Source organism: Oreochromis niloticus, linkage group LG6 (assembly GCF_001858045.2).
Source record: "Oreochromis niloticus isolate F11D_XX linkage group LG6, O_niloticus_UMD_NMBU, whole genome shotgun sequence".
Lineage (NCBI taxonomy): Eukaryota > Metazoa > Chordata > Actinopteri > Cichliformes > Cichlidae > Oreochromis > Oreochromis niloticus.
The window spans coordinates 29,653,888-29,673,368 of record NC_031971.2 but is presented as its reverse complement, the minus strand read 5'-3'; the positions used below and the strand labels follow the sequence as shown (position 1 = coordinate 29,673,368).

The window sequence follows — 19,481 nt, the reverse complement described above, 5'->3', positions numbered from 1 at the left end:
TCCTTTTTTTCCTTTTATTTCTTTGCTCTTTTTAAAAAACATTTTCACCCCTGCTATCATCTTAACTGTAGGCTCCTTGGCTCGAGTATGCCCATTCACCTACTTCTTTGCTATTTCTCAGAGAGAAACTTTGATGGTTTAAGCCTACAACACTGAAATTATCTGGTTTTCATAATTAATGCTTACTGCTACTTTATACTTACTTTGCAGATAAATGATTTTAGATTTTTCAGTGCAACTTTACTCAAGTGTTTGATGAGTTGTTCCCTTCTGATTTTTTAGCCTTTAAGGCATTCTTGTTTCCTTTCAAGCATCCTGCAAGTATTGTTTTTGTAACAGTGTCACAAACTAAAACCCTTTATTAAAAAGCAGCTTCAGAAATAGCTATTTTCAAATCTTGAGTAAATCATGTTTTATTCAAACACATAAAACCTTCAAATATATTGTTTTATTTTGGTGGAACCTAATTTTAAATAGCAGTTAAAATCACATATAACAACATTTTTTTTCACTTGTAGTTGGTAGTTGTAGTTCGTAATTGGTCCTGAGAAGATGCAATGAAAGCTTTTCTTTAACTGTAGCTAGAACATTAGTGAAATCGCATTAGTGAGCTTTTTAATCCCCCACAGTATATATTTAGATTAGCTTCGCGTCCTGCACACAGGTACCTCTACAAAGTCAAAAAGTAAACACCAACAACATGAACAGAACGAAAAATGAGACCTGATGCGATTATTTTGCACATTAGAGTTATTAAACACTTATTTTATTCTAAAAAAGCAACAATAATCTCTGAAGTCTTACAATTTTGTGCAGCCTAATTTTTATCATTTAAATGTTTTAAATCAGCAACAATTTGCTGTCAGATGAATACTTTGTGTGTTAATTCAAAATCTTTTAGGTTATTAGAGTGAAGACAAACTGCAGCTACACACCAAACACACATATTCATCTTTTAGGTTCTCATACCACTCTTGGATATCTCCAGTTCAGTGGAGAAAAGTACAGCAGTCAACAGCTTGTCAGATCCTGAATCTCTGGGTGAATATTCCTGTAAACTGACTCTTAAAACAAAATGATCCCAGGTGTTCAGTGCAGGTCTCAACGGTAAATCCTCAGTGAGATTTTCTTCTCTAAGCACAGAAAGCTTCAGGACAGCATGTCCAGAAGGAGCTCCTCCCTCCTTTTCAGTGTTCCTCCCCCATTGACACTGGCTACCTCCTTTTACTTTCTCCTCCTTCCTTGTTCTCTCTGTCGCCAAGTCACTGTCCAAAAATGAGGATCACTATATCTATCAATCTTCTAGCTTCCTCTGGCCACCCTTCCTATCCCCCCACCTCTCCACATGACCTGCACAATTCCTTCCTAGCTCTACAAACAAGCGAATAGATATTGGATTGAGAACAATAAGCTTACAGCTTGATGAGGCTGAAATGATCAGATCACACACTTGTGTATAAAGCCCTTGAAAATGATCGTACTCACTCTGTTATGCAATACTCTGCAGCATAGTTCAGAATAGATGCTGCATGATATTTGTATGCGTTAGAGGTTTATAACCAATAACAAGATGCCAAACTATTTTTTTAAAAAATGAAATTTTGCCATTTAGTTTTATTAATTTAAGTACATTTTTTTCTTAGAGGGTTAGATGCCTTATTAAGCTGCATAAAACTTATTTACATGTAAGAGAGTAGATTCTGAGGTATGTTTATATACTTTGAAAGTACAAAATAAGTCACTGTGATTTCTTACAAATATGGACAAACCATAAATTTCACATTTCAAATTTGAAATATGATGCAGTTCTGCTTTTTCTTACCTAATCTCCCCTACTCCCACACCAAAAAAGAAAAAGAAACCTAAAAAATTTAACATTTATTTTGTAGTTAGCAAAACCAAAAACAATATAAGAAAAACATTTAATCTTATGTATAAATACCAAGTTTAAATAGATCAGAATGATTCATGAAACAAGATGCCTTTGGGTGCTTCTTCCCCCAAACTTTAGATTTTATATTTTTGTAACAAACTTCAGCATATATCTTGTGCACATATTACACTGGTTTTCAAAATAAATTAATAAATAAATAAAAAGGCTCTAATGTATAAAAAACATATATTTTCCTTTTAGTGGAGAATTCTTGGATTCTTGGACAATTGGCAATTGACAATTTTTTGCATCTTTATTCACAGCAATTATTATCATTATTATTATTAGTAGTAGTAGTATAGACTATATGTTGATCAGCCACAACTTGTTCAACATTGCAGACTTAACAGACCCCATGTGGCAGGGCACTTTGCCACAGCAGTGGCCTCCCACAGCTGGACAGTACAAGGCTGGAAAAGCTGTTCAGGAACTGCTTGAGGAACATAACAAAGAGCCCAAATTGATGACCTGACCTCTACACTCCCTAGAGCCCAATCCAATCAAGCATTTGGAAGATCCATCTGATGTAGTGGGATCCAAAGATGTCCCATTCTGCAATCCACTGCTAAGATTTAGCAGTCAAACAAAACTGCCCTTTAACCCCTCCCCCTCTCAAAGAATTTACATCAGAGCTGTTTTGGCAGCACAAGAATCATCTGATATTAGGTAAGTAGTTTTGGTGTTGGGGTTGATCAGTTATGCTAATGTCATAAATAACAAGTTGTTATGGAAGTGATATCACCATGCACGTAATGGGCTTTGAGTGCTGCACCCACTCTTAGGAAACAGTCCTACACTCTTAATGTCAGGTCAGGGTTAACACGTGAGAACTGTAAGCTGGAGCAGCTACCTGAGGGTGAGTTCAAATGATGCTGCCATTTCTGTTACATAGCGTGTCTCTAAGACAGATGTATGAGGGAGAATAGGCATGGAATAGGCAAATGTATTGTAACAACAGGAAGATTAGAAAAAATACAAATTTAGCCACATTATAAAAATTCTCACTCAGAAAAGTCTTCTAAAAACATACTAATTTTGAATTCTGTAATCAGAATAACGTGTAGAATAAGAATAATCCGAATAATGCTGTTTCAGTTTCCTTACAAACCACAAACCCTGCTGGGATTAAATCCAATGAGACCTTTCTCACCTCCATTTGGTCTTATCCAATTAAATGTGAGTATACTTAATGGAGTGGACTACTTATTTTCCTTTGTAAGCAAAATCTGCCTCTTCATTGCTTAGTTTTCTCACCAAACCAAGAGTGTTTAAAAGCTTTATTACCTTTTAATAGCATGACTGAGCCTTTTGTTACATTTTCTTGAAAGGATTACAAAGATTTTATTTCTAATGTTTTTCCAGGTCGTTTGCATACTCTCTAGGACCATGTCACATAAAGGAAGGAAGGAAGGAAGGAAGGAAGGAAGGAAGGAAGGAAGGAAGGAAGGAAAAAAAACTTACAAACTATAAAAACATGCTTTGCATTCTCTCTGGTTATATATTGCCACATGGGAAAGCATAGTATTGCCATGTCCTGAAGACACACTTGGTTTTGTGCAGACAAGTTTGACCTCTGTAGTGACTGTGTATCTATAGCTGAGAGATTAAGAGCTATGTAACGTCCTGACAAAGCTAAACATGTTGCATAATCAGCCAAGCTAACCTAACCTTTGGGGTAGGTGAGGTACATCTAGTGTATAATTTGAAATATAAATAATTACAATCACAATGAGCAATAACACAAGCTAGGGAATAACCCTTAAATAGATGTAGATTCAGTGCAAAGGTCTAGCCACATCTGGGTGACTGAATTTGATCAAACCTCAGCAAACACAAATAGAACTTTTGCATGAAATAGAAGCTGCACAATTAACTGCATATATATTTTTTTTTACATTAGGTTAAGAACTGAAGTGGGTTTCCTTGGTAGGTCAATGAAAAGAAAGCAAAATGGATGTTCTTCTTTGAAGCTGGGATCAGCAGCAGCTTATTGGCTAAAAGCTCCTGTCTGAAATAGCAGCTAAGTTGGAAAGGGAGGGACATTTTCTCTGTGAACAGGGACGGCCCAGGTAATTGGTGAGATCTATATAATGAGTCTATGAATAGCTGAGTTCACCTACTCTCCAAAAAGTGACCTTTTCATACGCTCAGCCCTTCAGTCACCACACCTGCCAGGCACAAAAGCAATTTACAGTCATAAAGACTTCTAGATATAACACTCATTTTAAAAAGTATATTGAATTTGTAAGTGCTCGGGATCATTTCTAGTTCGCTGTTAGTCTCTCTCAACTGTTGGTGGCAAATTTACCAGCTTTAGCTGTTAATACTAATATTGAAATAATTTGACATAAGAATAATTGTTGAAAAAGTGAAAGGTTTGAACACAAAATTTGAAAATGACCAGGAAATACAAATATATTTTATATTACATATTTTATATTTATATATATATATAAAAAATGTAAACTAAAACAACAACAATAATAATAATTCACCAAATATTTATGATGCAGCCTACTGATGATTCACTCAGGAAAAAATTGTTTAATTAAAGGGTTACAGTGACCAATTAAAATAAATTTGCATTTATTTGCAGTAATTCTTTCGTCTGACGGGACAAGTAGACCCATGACAGCAAAACGTCTCCCTCCACGTAACAGTGTAACCAGATCATTCACTGTAGACTTTACATTTTCAGATTGCAGATAGAGACACTAATGTATAGCAAATTCATGAATGCATGTTTTGAGCAGATAATGATGCCCAGTTCATTTGTCAAACATTTCAATCGTTGGGATCTACAGTAAAGTTTGCAGGACTGTCCCTGTTCTGTTCTTCTTTGTGTCCCACAAAGAAGAACAGAACACATGCTTTTTATACTGGCCTCTGAGCAGGTCAAACACAGTCTTTGTACTTTTCATGAATAAGGCTTCTCACTGTAACGTAAACCCTATAATGCATATAGCTTATAACACTAAGCCTTGAGCTGAGCTGCTACTATTGAGCTTAGTTCCCTATAACAACTAAATGAATTTAAACCATGAATATTGCGGTTTTAGGAGAAACGCAAAGCTAGAAATATCTCACATTTCTTTGCGGCTGTTAAGCTACAGTGTTCAATCAGAGAAGTAAATATTCAGTCAAATTTATTTAATGTGTCAAATGTATCTAAATGATTTAACCGTGATGTGGAAAAAGTTCTACTAAAGCAAAGCTGCACACAGGCATAAAAATATTAAACCTTGACAACAGAAATAGTATGAAATATATTTAAATAACAAGTATAATATAAGAGTGTATTAGAGACTTACTTGAAAAAAACCCTAATATATACTGCATGTTATCTGGCATAATCACTTAGCATACAGAATGGGTAAATGTTCCTCTCACTGGAACGAAACCAACATTTACCACAGGACTGCACCTGCTTCCTCTGCAGCTGACACTTTATTTTAAGATTGTGGAGCAAATGTTTCTCCTCGTATTTCTGTCGACAGCAGTTACAGATGAATCTTATTTTGTCAAAAGGGTATTTCATCTCAAAAGCAAACTGATAAGGTTCTGTTACACATGAAGATTGTGATATTAGTAGCTAGGAAGGATGTTAGAAGGGCAGACCAGAGTAGTGATTAGTTTTCATTAGCTTCAGTTTAATTTCCAACGCACACCACAAAACCAGAACCTTATATATTTGATGATATTGTCAGGGAAATCAGCAGCAAGTTCAGTTCTGGCTCAGGGGGCTCAATAGGACAAAAGTTTCTTATCGGATATATTTATGTTTCACATTTGCTGAAATGGCAGTCATGCTGTGAATGGAGTTACGGGAGGATCCAGAGCAAACATCTCCATCTAGTGGAGAATGAAATTATTTTTTTACAGTCCCAATGTAAAACCTTTTCTCTACAGAAAATACTCCATTAACATAAAAACATGTTTCACAGTGATTCACAGATCATGAAGCACTGATTTATGATTAATGATTAAGGTACTAGAGAGTAGTCCTGCTTTCAGGTTAAGGACCTCTGTCCACCTCCCCTAGAGTAACTGTCTCCCCTGGTATCTCCTTGAGACTGTGCTGGGAGACACAGCAAACCTTCTGGCAATGGAACGCATTGATGCGGCATCCTGGAGAAGCTGAACAACCTGTGCAACATATGTACGATCCAGGTATTGCCTCATGGTATCACAGTGACACTGACCCAAGCCAAACGCAAAGTTTAAAAAAACAAAAAACACACACACACAAAAAAAACACAGTCAGAAAAGATGAGGAGGGTAAAAAAAAAGTTCAGTGGCCCCAAATCACAGCTGTTTTGGGTGTTGTCTCATTATTGCTCTGAATCAGCTGAAACTAATTAATAACCCCTTTTACTACTTATCTGACCAGATCAACATGCCACTTGTCGCTCTGTTTACAAAGTATTAATTTTTTTTAGTAGTATATTTGAATTATGTTTGCATGTTAAGAATTCATTAAGCATTTACTTTGAAAATAGTATAATTATTCACCTCAGTATTTAAAAACCCAGGTTCTTATTTTTCCATTTCTAAATAATGTGTATTACCCAAGATGTGGAACTTATTATATCTTCATATATGACAACTATGAGTAGTAAATGATCCATGACATGAACATTCTCATCCATGAGAATTAGCTCATCTATGTAAAGAACAAAAAACAAAACAACATCAGCGTTGAGGCAAAATTTTAATTTGAAAAATTTTCATTCTTCCATTACATTACAGACGTCAACAGATATCAAAATGTTGATGTTTACAGGTGTAAACAAACATTTTTAATCTGAAAAGCAGAAGTGCAGTGTGTTATAAGTGCCAGAACTTAAATAAGGAATTTTCAATTCATGACCCCCCACCAAAAAAAATAAGTAAAATAAATGAATCAATCAGTCAATTGTAAGAGTGGGCAAAAAGGCAAATGCAATGTAATGTAATGTATCTGATTTAATTTTGCTTCTCTCTCCCCATTAGTCTAATTTTCCTCTTTCTGAAGAAACTATATAAATACAACTTCTTTCTGGCAAAAGTTGACAACCTCAGCTGGTCAGTGCAGTCGTACACAAAGAGCAAATAGGCTCCTTGACCTCACTGCTATGGGATGAGATGACGGGACCACAGCAGTGCATATTCAACATTTATATAATCACTCAAATATAGGCAAAAAAGGTAGCACAAAGAACGCAAGGTTAGCGGTAACAACTCTTGTGCCATCTCTCAAAGTGATGGACTTAAACCGGATGCTGAGATCAAAGTGTTTGCCAGAAAGTACATTATGTGACACCACTTGTAGAAAATGTAAAAACTCTTTGGCTGTAGAGAACTAAAGCAGGGGCCATGATAACATTAAAACCATCTGATGAACTGTCCAGTTATGTAACAAATTACTGATCACCCATGCCTTTCAGCAACACCAAGGAAAATAACCCTTACTCTCATCCATGTTTCAGATTAAGCACCTTCAGAACTAACCCTAAATGAATCAACTACACTTTCTGTAGCGACTTCAGTCCTCCCTTCCATTTTCAGTACTTTGCCTTCTTGGCATAACAGTCGACGACCTCAGGCATGATGCTCTCGTCCTCTTCCACGTCATCTTTGACGGTCTTTCCGACCAACTGGAAAATGTCCTCAGCTACGACGCCCATGGGCTCTGCCACCTTCACCGTCAACATTTCCTCAGTCAAAACTGTTCCTTTGGGGATCTTTACCTTGGCTACCACTGACTTACCCAGCTAAGGAACAGCAAACAAAGCAACATTATTAAAGGAAAAAATTGGACATTTGCTTGAAAAGCTTGCTAAACAGTAAAGCTGAGTATTTTAAATGATTTTTTTTGTAGAGAATGGCGTTCTCACCTTGTCGTGGCACGGCTTCTCACAGGGTAACATCCGCTTGATTCCGCTTCCCAGTGCCCTCTCCACCAGTCGGACGGAGCGAACCAGCTCAGTCAGTTCAGCGGGCTCAAGTGATGCTTCGTGGTCACTTCCTTTCCATGTCTTGTCCAAGGTTATGTGGCGCTCAACAACCTTTGCTCCCAGAGCCACAGCCGCCACTGTTATACTGACTCCAGACTCGTGCCCTGAATACCCAATGGGAATATCTGGAAATTCCTTCTGGTATTCCTGCAGCCAACAAGTGGGTGACATACATGTTATTCTTAAAAGTTACTGTGTACTCATGTTCATGTGTTTTTTTTCCCAAGATGCTACAGGCAGCTGCTATTGACATGATATAAAAATTCTGTTCTGCAGATCACCAGTCATTTTAAGTCCAGCTCTTAAAGACAAAGGGAATTTAAAGGTAAAATTAATGGCGGTGATCAGTGCTACCCCTAAGCCTCCTGGAACAAAGAACAAGTTATAGAAGACATAAATTTAAGGTCTCAGTAGATCCTAATCAGGTGCATATGAGCCTTAGTGATTTTATTCACCATATCAATTCAAAAGTAAATGGCTAACTAAGAACCAGGAATAAGAAATGAAAAAATCATAATAAATATAAGCCACTGAGAATGCTGTCACTTTCTGTGGTATTATTGTGGTTAGATGTCATTTTCCATAATTCAACCCAATAATATGTTAACATATAAGTTAGTATGAAGGTGAAATATTTTTTTGATGAGATTTTGGCTTGGTGGTCATAAAATGAAAAGACATATTACTGGTATATTAGCTATGTTTTTTTTTTAACATCAAAACATGCAGCATTGTCTTTTTTGTGTTTACAAGATTTTCAGTAAAGTTGACCTCTGCCCACGCTGCCCAACCGTCCACCTGGCAGGGTGACAACGATACCCCAAGCCTTTCAGGCTGAGGGATAATAAAAAAATAAGCTTCATAACCTGTAAAACTGGATCATTCTGGACTCTCTGGATTATTTTGCTGATACCCAAAGGAACACACCCTTCGAAATAATCCCCCATGCAGTTTGGATTAGAAGAGAGGAACATTCTACTGCATTCACCGTAATCACTCTGAGGTTGACATCTTCAGCTTCCAGAGGATAGGCGCTGGTACACTGCAGGATGGCAAAGTTTTTGTTGTGCTCCTTGACCGTCTTGTAGACCCGACGCATCGTCTCCATGGACTGCATCCCGCTGGACACCACCATGGGGCGTCCTGGCAAATGAAAGACAGCAACACTATAAGAAACCTCATGTTACTGGCAGTAAGCTAAGTGCTACGACACGCCTCAGTATTCTTCTGGAGTTGTTGTACACTGCTTCGTCTTGTACAGGGTAGAGCTCATGTCATCCATATTTAAAATGAAAACAGACACTGACTCTTCGAGGTCCAACTATATTTAAAGTTTAAATTACATTTTAAATATTAAATTGTAATTCTGTGTCACATTTTATAAAATTGTAAATGTATGCTTCCGTTAAGATACATTTTATATATTACATGGTGCATATATTGGGTTGTCTATCATTTTCTCTTTTTTTCCTTTTTAAAGTGTACCTGCTGTGCTTTTTCTTGATTTCTGTCATATAGTTATCTAATTAAAATGACGGATGGTCAAATTAAACAAAACCAAAGCTTTAAATAATGAGGTATGTATATGCACAGGTAATCTCTGAGCATTAAGGTTTTAAACAACTTTAGCTGAACAATTTCACAGTTTTTTTCCCCCAAATTCTACTCCTGTATAAGAGCAGCAAGTCTTTTATTTGTAAGGGGGAGCCAATCAGAAGAAATCTGACTTAAAGGGACAGTGGCCTTAAACAGAGAGGATGAATTAAGTGTTCACTAAGACTCGGTGTAATTTAAATAAGGATTTTAAAAAATATGTATTATGAAAAGGTACTCAATTAAAAAGATTTAAAATGTGGTACTCAAAACCAGCATAACAGACTAATCCCTGTCATCAAAGTACAGTAATATAAATCTCACTACAACTCAGTATTTGACTGATTTAATTATAACTTTTGAACACTGATCCCGATGATTCAGTTTCATACTTGAGCCATTTCTCCACACATGACATTTCACTCTCACCTTTTTTGGCAGTTTTCACTAGATAGGGGAAGTTGTTGGTGTCTCCAGAACCCACTTTGAAGAAAGGCACATTAAGCTCATGAAGAAACTCCACTGCCATCTGAAGACAGAAAAGCATATGGTTAAACGTCTCCACCGAATAAAGCACCATAATACTATGAACAAAACTCTCTCTCACCTCATCCATTCCTGATGCAGTGAAGTAGATCCCCACCTCTTCTGCATATTTCTGCAGTTCCCTGTACTGATCGTGGCTGAACTCCAGATGGCCCTTGTGCTCACCGTAGGTTTTCCCCCAGGAGTGTTTGGAGGTGTATGGGCGTGCCAAGGCCTTCTTGTTGAACTTAAACTCTAATTCACTCTTCTGAAATTTGGCACAGTCTGCACCACAGTCCTGAGGGGGTGGGGAGACGATTGTGGATTTTTTTTTTTTTAGGGTACTAGTTTCTTGAGTTGCTCTCACACATCCTTTTATGATCCTACAAGACACACCTAATAAATACCGATAACTTGATAGTGTTCTGGAAAAAAATTGTAAGTGTTGTACTAAAAAGATGTGGACATGATAAAACCCGTTCATAACAGGTTTAATGGCACATGAACACAGCTAACGAATTTACGACTAATTTTACTACAATTGAATACAATTCACGTCTGCTTTGAATCAAATACAGCAGCAGGCAAAAGAGGGCGCTATAGGACAGGCACAGAAAGAGAAGCCAAACTCCATTCATAAATCTTGTGATCTAATATTCTGCAACTTATGCCAAAAACACGGTTTAAATGGCATAAACGGATTAAATGAAGCATCCAACTTTGATTTCAGGATTTGATGTCTGAAACGAAAAGTTTATGATTTGCTTGGGTGATGCAGAAAAACGTGTCATATTGCTATCTTATGAATGAAGTTCAGGAAACAGACAGTATGTCGTTTACTAGTGCGAGTGCGTGGGTGTGTTTGAGTGTCTGTGCGTAAATATACATAAAAGACCGATACGTGTGTGCTTTTTTTACATTACCTTTGCCATTTTGATCATTTTCTTTGCGATCTCAATGTCTCCCTGGTGGTTCTGTCCAATCTCAGCTATGATGAAACACGGATGGTTCCCTCCGATCATACGACCGGGACACAGCTCAAACTCTAACGGCATTTTGTTGATAGAAAAGAAAGCAAGTGCAACCAGAGAAACTAATAAAGACAACTAAAAAGTGTCCACCCGGGTCTACAACCGGAACGGTTAACGTCATGCACAATCAGGATGTGCCACGACTTCCGCCTCTGTAGATCAACGTAGCAGTGGTGGCCGGAATTTCTTTCAAAATAAAAGCGTCCATTCTGTTCTGTTCTTATTTGCATTGACAAATTTATAGCTATGTAAAATCATACTTATGGATATGTACATTTACATTTATGGATATAAACATTTCTATGAAACAAGTGGTTGAATAGAAATTAGAAATTTTCCAACCAAAGCTCAAAGCAACAAGCAAAGTATATGTATGTATGTATGTATGTATGTATGTATCTATCTATCTATCTATATATATATATATATTTTTTTTTTAATTTAGCCCTGTGACAGGGCTGTACTGGTAATCTGATAATGAGACATACTGGGCATTTACCGATGGGCCGGCCTGAAGGGCCAGCTGCGCTGTGCACCGGCCATACAAGCACTGGCAGCAGCCCATTCGTTCATTTTCATTAGTGAAACTGAATTACCCAATCAAATGTCCTAACGCTGCCGGCCCCTCCCCTACCTTCGCTGCACCTTGAAGAAAATGTTTGGTGTGGAAGAAGTAGCGAGAAGGTGGAGATGGAAAGCTGAGAGAAAACACTGAAAAAAACTAATATCAGATGCAGCTAAATGTGTCATATTAATCGACATGTTAGCATCGGTCTGACTGTGACTGTAACAGTAGTACCAGCAGCAACTAATAATCAACCTTTACAATCACAGAAGGCTGTGATGCTGAGGAAGAGACAAGGAAGGTGAAATTCACGTGGTAAGAAAATAGATGGAGACATAATTAGGAAGGGAGAGATTCAGGGATTCGGGTAAAATCAATGGCTGCTTTGACCATAAGCCATTGCTAATAGTAGATTTACATTTTTATCACACACTTCAGTGCAACTGAGAAATAACCCAACAACAACTGTACCAACCTGATTAAAACCTATGCCAATATCAATAGTCGAACAAAATGAAATGATATGTAGGGATCATGGTGAGTCGCCTGGACCACAAATGACTGGGCTGATTTTTTATATATATCTCAGTTCAGCCCTGCCCAGCAGCAGTAACTGATTTAGCCTATTCAAAGACATGAATGTCATGGTCTCACATGAACAGCCAAAACAGAAAGTAAAATAAAGAGATGACAGTCTTAACACACAGCAAACAATGTCTGAAGAATTTATTAAATAAATAAATCCACCCACTTGAGATGACTCAGTGCAAAAAACTGAAAATTCCTGTTTAACCTGTTTATACTACAGAATTAAGAAAATGGTTCTGGAAGAACATGCATGAGCAACTTTTCAGTGTATGTAGCAAACCTGAGTAGTTTCATGTAATGTAGATGTGGTAGGAAACGCTACAAAGAAAATCAGTGCACAGATACACAAAGATAACCCGAGAAATATTTATTTGTTTTTGCTACACAAAGCGCTCCGTTTAAAAGACAATAACAATTTGAAAATCACCTTCTGTTGCCTCACAGGCCTCTTCCTCTCACTCTCCCTTTGTGTTCTTGCTTCTCCATCTTGTCTCGTAACACCTGTATAAGTCAATTGAGGCCTTGTTTTTATCCTGACACATGGCTGAATTGTCCTTCCAATTGAGTGTGCTCAGGCGCAACATGAGTAAGATTAATAAGTGTAATCACTATGATGCATTTTCAACGCCAGTGTTTCTAGATGGACTGAACACATCTAAATGATGGAGTTTGAGTTTTAAAGATTTATAAAGTTAATATTGGTGAGACCAATAGAACTGTGTTTAGAGTTTTGAAATCTGGAGTCAGTTGGTTTATTTCAGAACTGTGTGAATAGGTCAGTGGAGCTTTGAATGTATGTACAGTATTCTGATATACCAGTTAATCAATGCTTCTATTTCTGAAGAGAAGCCAGTAAGAGTTGTTGTTGTTTTTTCAAGGTAACTGAAAAAAACTCCACCTTTTAAGTTGATTTATTATTGTACTCCCACATAGTTATGGTTTGTTTTGATGTAATTGCACCTAGTATCTTATCTCTAATGAATTTCTCCTTGCTCTCAGGCTCTGTCCCTTTGGCTTTTAAGCATGCTGTAGTCCAGCCTATTCTTAAAAATAGGAATCTTGACTGTTATGACCTTTTGAACTAAAGACCGATCTCTAAGCTCTTATTCTGGAGAGACTAGTTCTCTCGCAGCTCCAGGCGTACTTGGACGCAAGCAATATTGCTGAGAAATTTCAGTCTGCTTTTAAGCCACTGCATAGCACCGAAATGGCGTTGGTTAGAGTTCTTAATGATATTCTCGTAATTATAGATACTGGACGCTCTATGGTCCTAGTTTTATTGGACCTCTCTTCAGCTTTTGATATGGTGGACCATAACATCTAATCATTAAGACTTGAGCACACTGTGGGTATTAGAGGCACTGCCCTTGATTGGTTTAAATCATACCTCGCTGACAGGTCCTTGTCGGTTAACTTGCGCACCTTCTCCTCTTCCTATGCGCCGGCCGGTTGCGGTGTGCCTCAAGGATCAGTTTTAGGTCCTATTCTTTTCTCATTGTGTTTGCTCCCTTTAGGCTCAATCTTTGAAAAATACAATATCGCCTTTCACTGTTACGCCGATGACATATAGATCTATTTTGAACTTACTGATGATCTTGCCATGTCTCTGGATTACTTTCGAGAATGCATGCGTGAGGTCAAAGAATGGTTCCTGAGTAATTCCCTTGTCTTAAATGATAAGAAAACTGAGATCGTGGTGTTCGACAGTAAAATCCCTCGTGTCCAACTTCGTGCTGCTTTGGGTCCCTTTGCTAGCTCTTCCTGTGATTATGTCAGTAACTTGGGTGTATTGCTGGGTACACTCGCTTAAACTTGATAAGCAAGTGTCTGCTGTAGGGAGATCTAGCTTCCACCAACTGCGCCTAAGGCTAGGCATTATGTTCCACATGAGGACCTGGAGAAGCTTATTCACGCTTTTGTGACCTCCAGGTTGGATTATTGCAATTCCTTGTACCTTGGTCTTCCCTCTACTCTTCTCCTTAGACTGCAAACAGTCCAAAATGCGGTGGCCCGCCTCCTGACTGGTACCAGGAAATTCTCCTCTATTATTCCTGTTCTAGCTGGCTTGCACTGGCTGCCCATTAAGTACTGTATTCAATTTAAAATATTGCTGCTTAATAAATTAGTGCCGAGTTATCTTAGTGAACTTCTTAGGCAACATACTCCTGCTAGAACACTTAGATCTGCTGCTCAGCTACTTCTGGCGCAACCTAGATCTCGGCTGAAGTCTCGGGGTGACCGTGCATTTGCTCTGGCTGCCCCGGTACTGTGGAATAACCTCCCTCTCGCTATCCGCACCTCTGATTCTATTGCATTGTTTAAATCACGACTAAAGACCCACTTATTCAATTTTGCATTTCCTTCTAGTTAACATTTGACTTATGATTTTACATTATGTACATACTTTTATGCTTATTTGAATTCTTTGTTTGATATGTATCTGCTGCTTCTCTTATGTGTCAGTGACAGTGATCTGTTTGCATACCTAGTACTTGCTTTGGTCCTATTTCTTTTTACATTTCTTTTATTCTATATCTTTACTTGTTAAGCACCTTGGTATACCCTTGGTTTTTAAGTGTGCTTTATAAATATAGTTTATTATTATTATTATTATTATTATCATTATTATCATTATTATTATTATTATTATTATTATTATTATTATTGTGTTCTTTAAATCAACAGTTATTAATGAAAAATGATCTGAGGTTAGATGTTATTTTAAAAAAAGATAGGGACAATAGCATCAATAAACTATTGTATATTTTCGCTAAAAAAATATTATATTCATTCAAAGTAATTTCACAATAATTTTCTTCTGGTTGTCCAAAGCCAATCTTAAATGGCTGGATGGCCACCAGTAGAGGGCGCCCACAGTTTGAGAATCATTGCTCACAGGGAAGGGAAGGTGGCCTTAAACGGGGAAGACCTAAAATTAAACGGACACAGTTTTTCCCCCTCTTTTTTCTTTCTTTCATTTTACATTGTTTTTACAATGTTTACACAAAACATTTACAAGAAACATTCACCACCTTTTAGAAAATGGACAGAAATTGAACTATGCACACAATTGTGAAACCATGACACTTATTTCTATTTTATTTACAGGTGCTTGTATGAAGTTGTATATGTAATATGACTTAGTGAAGCCAAAACGTACATGAATACGTTGGTGGTAGTGTTTTGAATTTATCGCAGCTGTGTGAAACATAACAGCTGTGTGTATTGCTTTGGTGGAAGGATTCAGTTTTGGGAAGAGAGAAGATGGTTTTTAGTGTTGTGTTCCTGTTTCTGAATACAATTCACTTCCTGTTTCTAAAGCAAACTGCTGTATGCTACATAAGAGAGAGCTTTCTTCTACTTTCAGTTGCTTCCTTTAGCAGTCACCTCAGCACATTGTATGCCTTAATTCCACCTTATCTCTCGCATCACAGCATTCGGCAGGTGCATATAGTGCATTGTGGTTAGTTTCCAACCAGCCAGTAATGGCAGGGAAAGATCAGAACAGCACCACCATCACTAACATGAGCGCTAATATCAATGCTAGATCTCAATATGAATTTTAGGTTATCCTAACGTTGCATTAATGCCCCCTAAAAGAAAATTTAGAAGTGTTGCTGAAGGATGAAAAGAAAGAAAATTGGAAAACCAAATGACACAGGATAAAAGTATCATTTATTGATTCTATCTGAAATAATTTAACAGTTGGATTTTTTACATCAAAGTTGTATTTGAACATATTTGATAGTAAATAGCCACAGTTAATGCTAACCTAACCTGCTGGCTAGAAATATTAGATTTAGAGGATGATGACTGTGAAACATTTTTTTTCCGAGAACCACTTTGAAGCAACTGGTATTATGATTTGGCACTATATAAAGTTGAACTGTAAAGGGACTTGAGGCGCTTTACAATATAAAGCGCTTTATATTGTAAGGTAGACCCTACAATAATACATACAGAGAAAAACCCAAGAATCAAATTACCCCCTATGAGCAAGCACTTTGGCGACAGTGGGAAGGAAAAACTCCCTTTTAACAAGAAGAAACCTCCAGCAGAACCAGGCTCAGGGAGGGGCGGGGCCATCTGCTGCGACCGGTTGGGGTGAGAGAACCAAGACAGGATAAAGAGATGCTGTGGAAGTGAGACAGAGATTAATAACAAGTACGATTCAATTCAGAGCGGTCTATTAACACATAGTGAGTGAGAAAGGTGACTGGAAAGGAAAAACTCAATGCATCATGGGAATCCCCCAGCAGCCTATGCCTATTGCAGCATAGCTAAGGGAGGATTCAAAGTCACCTGGTCCAGCCCTAATTATATGCTTTAGCAAAAAGGAATGTTTTAAGCCTAATCTTAAAAGTAGAGATAGTGTCTCTCTCCTGAATCCAAACTGGAAGCTGGTTCCACAGAAGAGGGGCCTGAAAACTGAAGGGTCTCCCTCACACTCTACTTTTAAATACTCTAGGAACAACAAGTAGGCCTGCAGTGCGAGAGCGAAGTGCTAATGGGGTGATATGGTACTACAAGGTCATTAAGATTAGATGGGGCCTGATTATTTAAGACCTTGTATGTGAGGAGGAAGATTTTGAATTCAATTCTGGATTCAACAGGAAGCCAATGAAGGGAAGCCAAAGCAGGAGAAATCTGCTCTCTCTTTCTAGTCCCTGTCAGTACTCTTGCTGCAGCATTTTGGATTAACTGAAGGCTTTTCAGGGAGGTTTTAATACATCCTGATAATAAAGAATTACAGTAGTCCAGCCTGGAAGAAATAAATGCATGAACTAGTTTTTCAGCGTCACTCTGAGACAGGATTTTTCCAATTTTAGAGATGTTGCACAAGTGGAAGAAGGCAGTCCTACATATTTGTTTAATACGATGGTTCTTAACCTTTTTGGAAGTACCGAACCCCACCAGTTTCATATGCGCATTCACTGAACCCCTCTTTAGTGAAAAATAAAATGTGATTTTTTTCAAATTCAAGACAGAGATATGTTTTTTACTGGTGCACAAAATGAGCCGTGCATGTCATGGTGGAGGCTCTGCCGAACCCCTGAGACTGACTCACCGAACCCCTAGGGTTCGATCGAACCCAGGTTAAGAACCACTGGTTTAATATGTGCATTGGAGGATATATCCTGGTCAAAAATGACTCCAAGTCTCTCACAGTGTTGCTGGAGGCCAAGGTAATGCCATCCAGAGTAAGAATCTGGTTAGATACCATATTTCTAAGATTTTCAGGTAAAGTACAATAACCTCAGTTTTATCCGAATTAAGGAGCAGAAAGTTAGCGGCCATCCAGGTCATCAGCATAGCAGTGAAAATGTATACTATGTCTTCTAATGATACTGCCTAAGGGAAGTATGTATAATGTAAACAGAATTGGTCCTAGCACTGAACCCTGTGGAACACCATAATTGACCTTAGTGTGTGAAGAGGACTCTCCATTTACATGAACAAATTGGAGTCTATTAGATAGATATGATACAAACCACTGCGGCGTAGTGCCTGTAATACCTACAGCGTGCTCTAATCGCGCTAATAGAATATTATGGTCAACAGTATCGAACGCTGCACTGAGGTCTAGCAGGACAAGCACAGAGATGAGTCCACTGTCAGAGGCCATAAGAAGATCATTTGTAACCTTCACTAAAGCTGTTTCTGTGCTGTGATGAGCTCTGAAACCTGACTGAAACTCTTCAAATAAGCCATTCCTCTGCAGATGATCTGTTAGCTGTTTGACAACTACTCTTTCAAGGATTTTTGATATGAAAGGAAGGTTGGAGATTGGCCTATAATTAGCTAAGACAGCTGGGTCTAGAGATGGCTTTTTGAGTAAAGATTTAACTACAGCCAGCTTGAAGGCCTGTGGTACATAGCCGATTATTAGAGATAGGTTGATCATATTTAAGATTGAAGAATTAATTAATGGCAGGATTTCTTTGAGCAGTTTTGTAGGAATGGGGTCTAAAAGACACGTTGATGGTTCGGAGGAAGTAATTATTGAAGTTAACTCAGAAAGATCAATTGGAGAAAAAGAGTCTAAATTAATATCAATTGTACTAAAGGTAGCTGTAGATAATATTACATCTGTGAGGTGATTATGGGTAATTTTTTCTCTAATGAGTAACATTTTATTTGTGAAGAAGTTGCTCTGGCTTTTTGTCAGCCTGGCTACAGTGCTGAACAGAGTTGTGAACAGGGTTGTTCTTATTTTCTTCAATCAGTGACGAATAGTAAGATGTTCTGGCTTTGCGGAGGGCTTTCTTATAAAGCAGCAAACTATTTCTCCAGGCTAAATGATGATGTTCTAAATTTGTGACATGCCATTTCCTCTCCAGTTTACGAGTGATCTGCTTTAGGCTAAGTGTTTGAGAATTATACCACGGAGTCAGGTAGTTCTGATTTGAGGCCTTATTTTTCACAGGAGCTACAGTATCCAGAGTCGTACGTAGTGAGGAGGTAAAATTATTATCAAGATAATCAACCTCTGTTGGAGTAGTAGCTGCTCTGCTCTGTGTTGGTACCGGGCATTGAAGATGATAACAGTGGGTGGATTATATTCTTAAACTTAGTTACAGCGCTTTCAGAAAGACATCTACTGTGATAAAGTCTACTCTCCACTGCTGTGTAATCAATTATTGTAAATGTCAATGTTATCAGAAAATGATCAGAGAGGGTTTTCAGGAAACACTGTTACAACCCAATGATTTACAACATTAAAGTGGTGTTTGAGTTTACTATTTAAAACAACACCTATTAAATGTCCAAATTGCCCCAAATTCCTCCATGTTAAAGATTAACTTTTAAGCTATGCTGTGGGATGAGCTGCCTCTCAGCTTCTGCGCTGCTGTGGAAAATGAGCTTTGGCCCAGAGACGACAACAGCATATCTGGAGTACTACAATAAAAACTTTATTGCAGTAATATTGTTGGTAATTATTACCAACAGATTTGACCAACACACGTTAGAATTAGAAGTTAAGCAAGAGGAACCCTGAGATTAGGGGAAGTATGACCAAAAGAGTTATTTAGAAAAAAGTCACATACTATGTTAATTTGTTTTGTGAGCTCCAGTTGATTTTTCTTTGTCTACAGACTGTAATCAGTTGAGGATTTAGACAACTCAATTTAACCAAATATAAATAGAATTTTAAAGCTTTCCCAAATATAGCTAGGGTCTGATTCCAAACTCCATAGATGCCATAACAGACAAGGGTGTTACAAGACCGGCTAGCTTCATTAAGATTT

At 37.8% G+C, this 19,481-nt stretch overlaps 2 protein-coding genes across 3 annotated transcripts in view; both read right to left on the bottom strand.

Annotated features, from left to right (window-relative positions):
- The window catches only part of LOC100696371 (sodium/potassium/calcium exchanger 2), a 17,361-nt gene extending 16,204 nt beyond the window's left edge, over nucleotides 1–1,157 (bottom strand). For both annotated transcript variants that reach the window (XM_003449952.5, XM_005454772.4), the window contains exon 1: nucleotides 970–1,157. The gene's annotated coding sequence lies outside the window, so the exon portion shown is untranslated. The remainder of the gene's footprint in view (nucleotides 1–969) is intronic.
- Nucleotides 1,158–6,625: 5,468 nt separating this feature from the next.
- Nucleotides 6,626–11,231, bottom strand: LOC100696106 (sialic acid synthase). Its single transcript, XM_003449951.4, has 6 exons — nucleotides 10,971–11,231; nucleotides 10,130–10,345; nucleotides 9,952–10,051; nucleotides 8,918–9,072; nucleotides 7,810–8,076; nucleotides 6,626–7,686 (listed from the first exon to the last, which is right to left on the bottom strand). Exons 1-6 carry the CDS (start codon nucleotides 11,100–11,102, stop codon nucleotides 7,477–7,479), a joined length of 1,080 nt encoding a protein of 359 aa, XP_003449999.1. The 5' UTR covers nucleotides 11,103–11,231; the 3' UTR covers nucleotides 6,626–7,476.
- Between the last annotated feature and the right edge of the window lie 8,250 nt (nucleotides 11,232–19,481).

Bases quoted from the DNA above. Each gene is read 5' to 3' on its own strand.
- LOC100696106 (XM_003449951.4), bottom strand. From the start codon at position 11,102: ATGCCGTTAGAGTTTGAGCTGTGTCCCGGTCGTATGATCGGAGGGAAC. The intron at 10,052-10,129 runs GTGAGAGAGAGT...TTCTGTCTTCAG, and splicing joins CTGCATCAGGAATGGATGAG to ATGGCAGTGGAGTTTCTTCA. The intron at 9,073-9,951 runs GTGAGAGTGAAA...TTCATTTGCCAG, and splicing joins AGTGAAAACTGCCAAAAAAG to GACGCCCCATGGTGGTGTCC.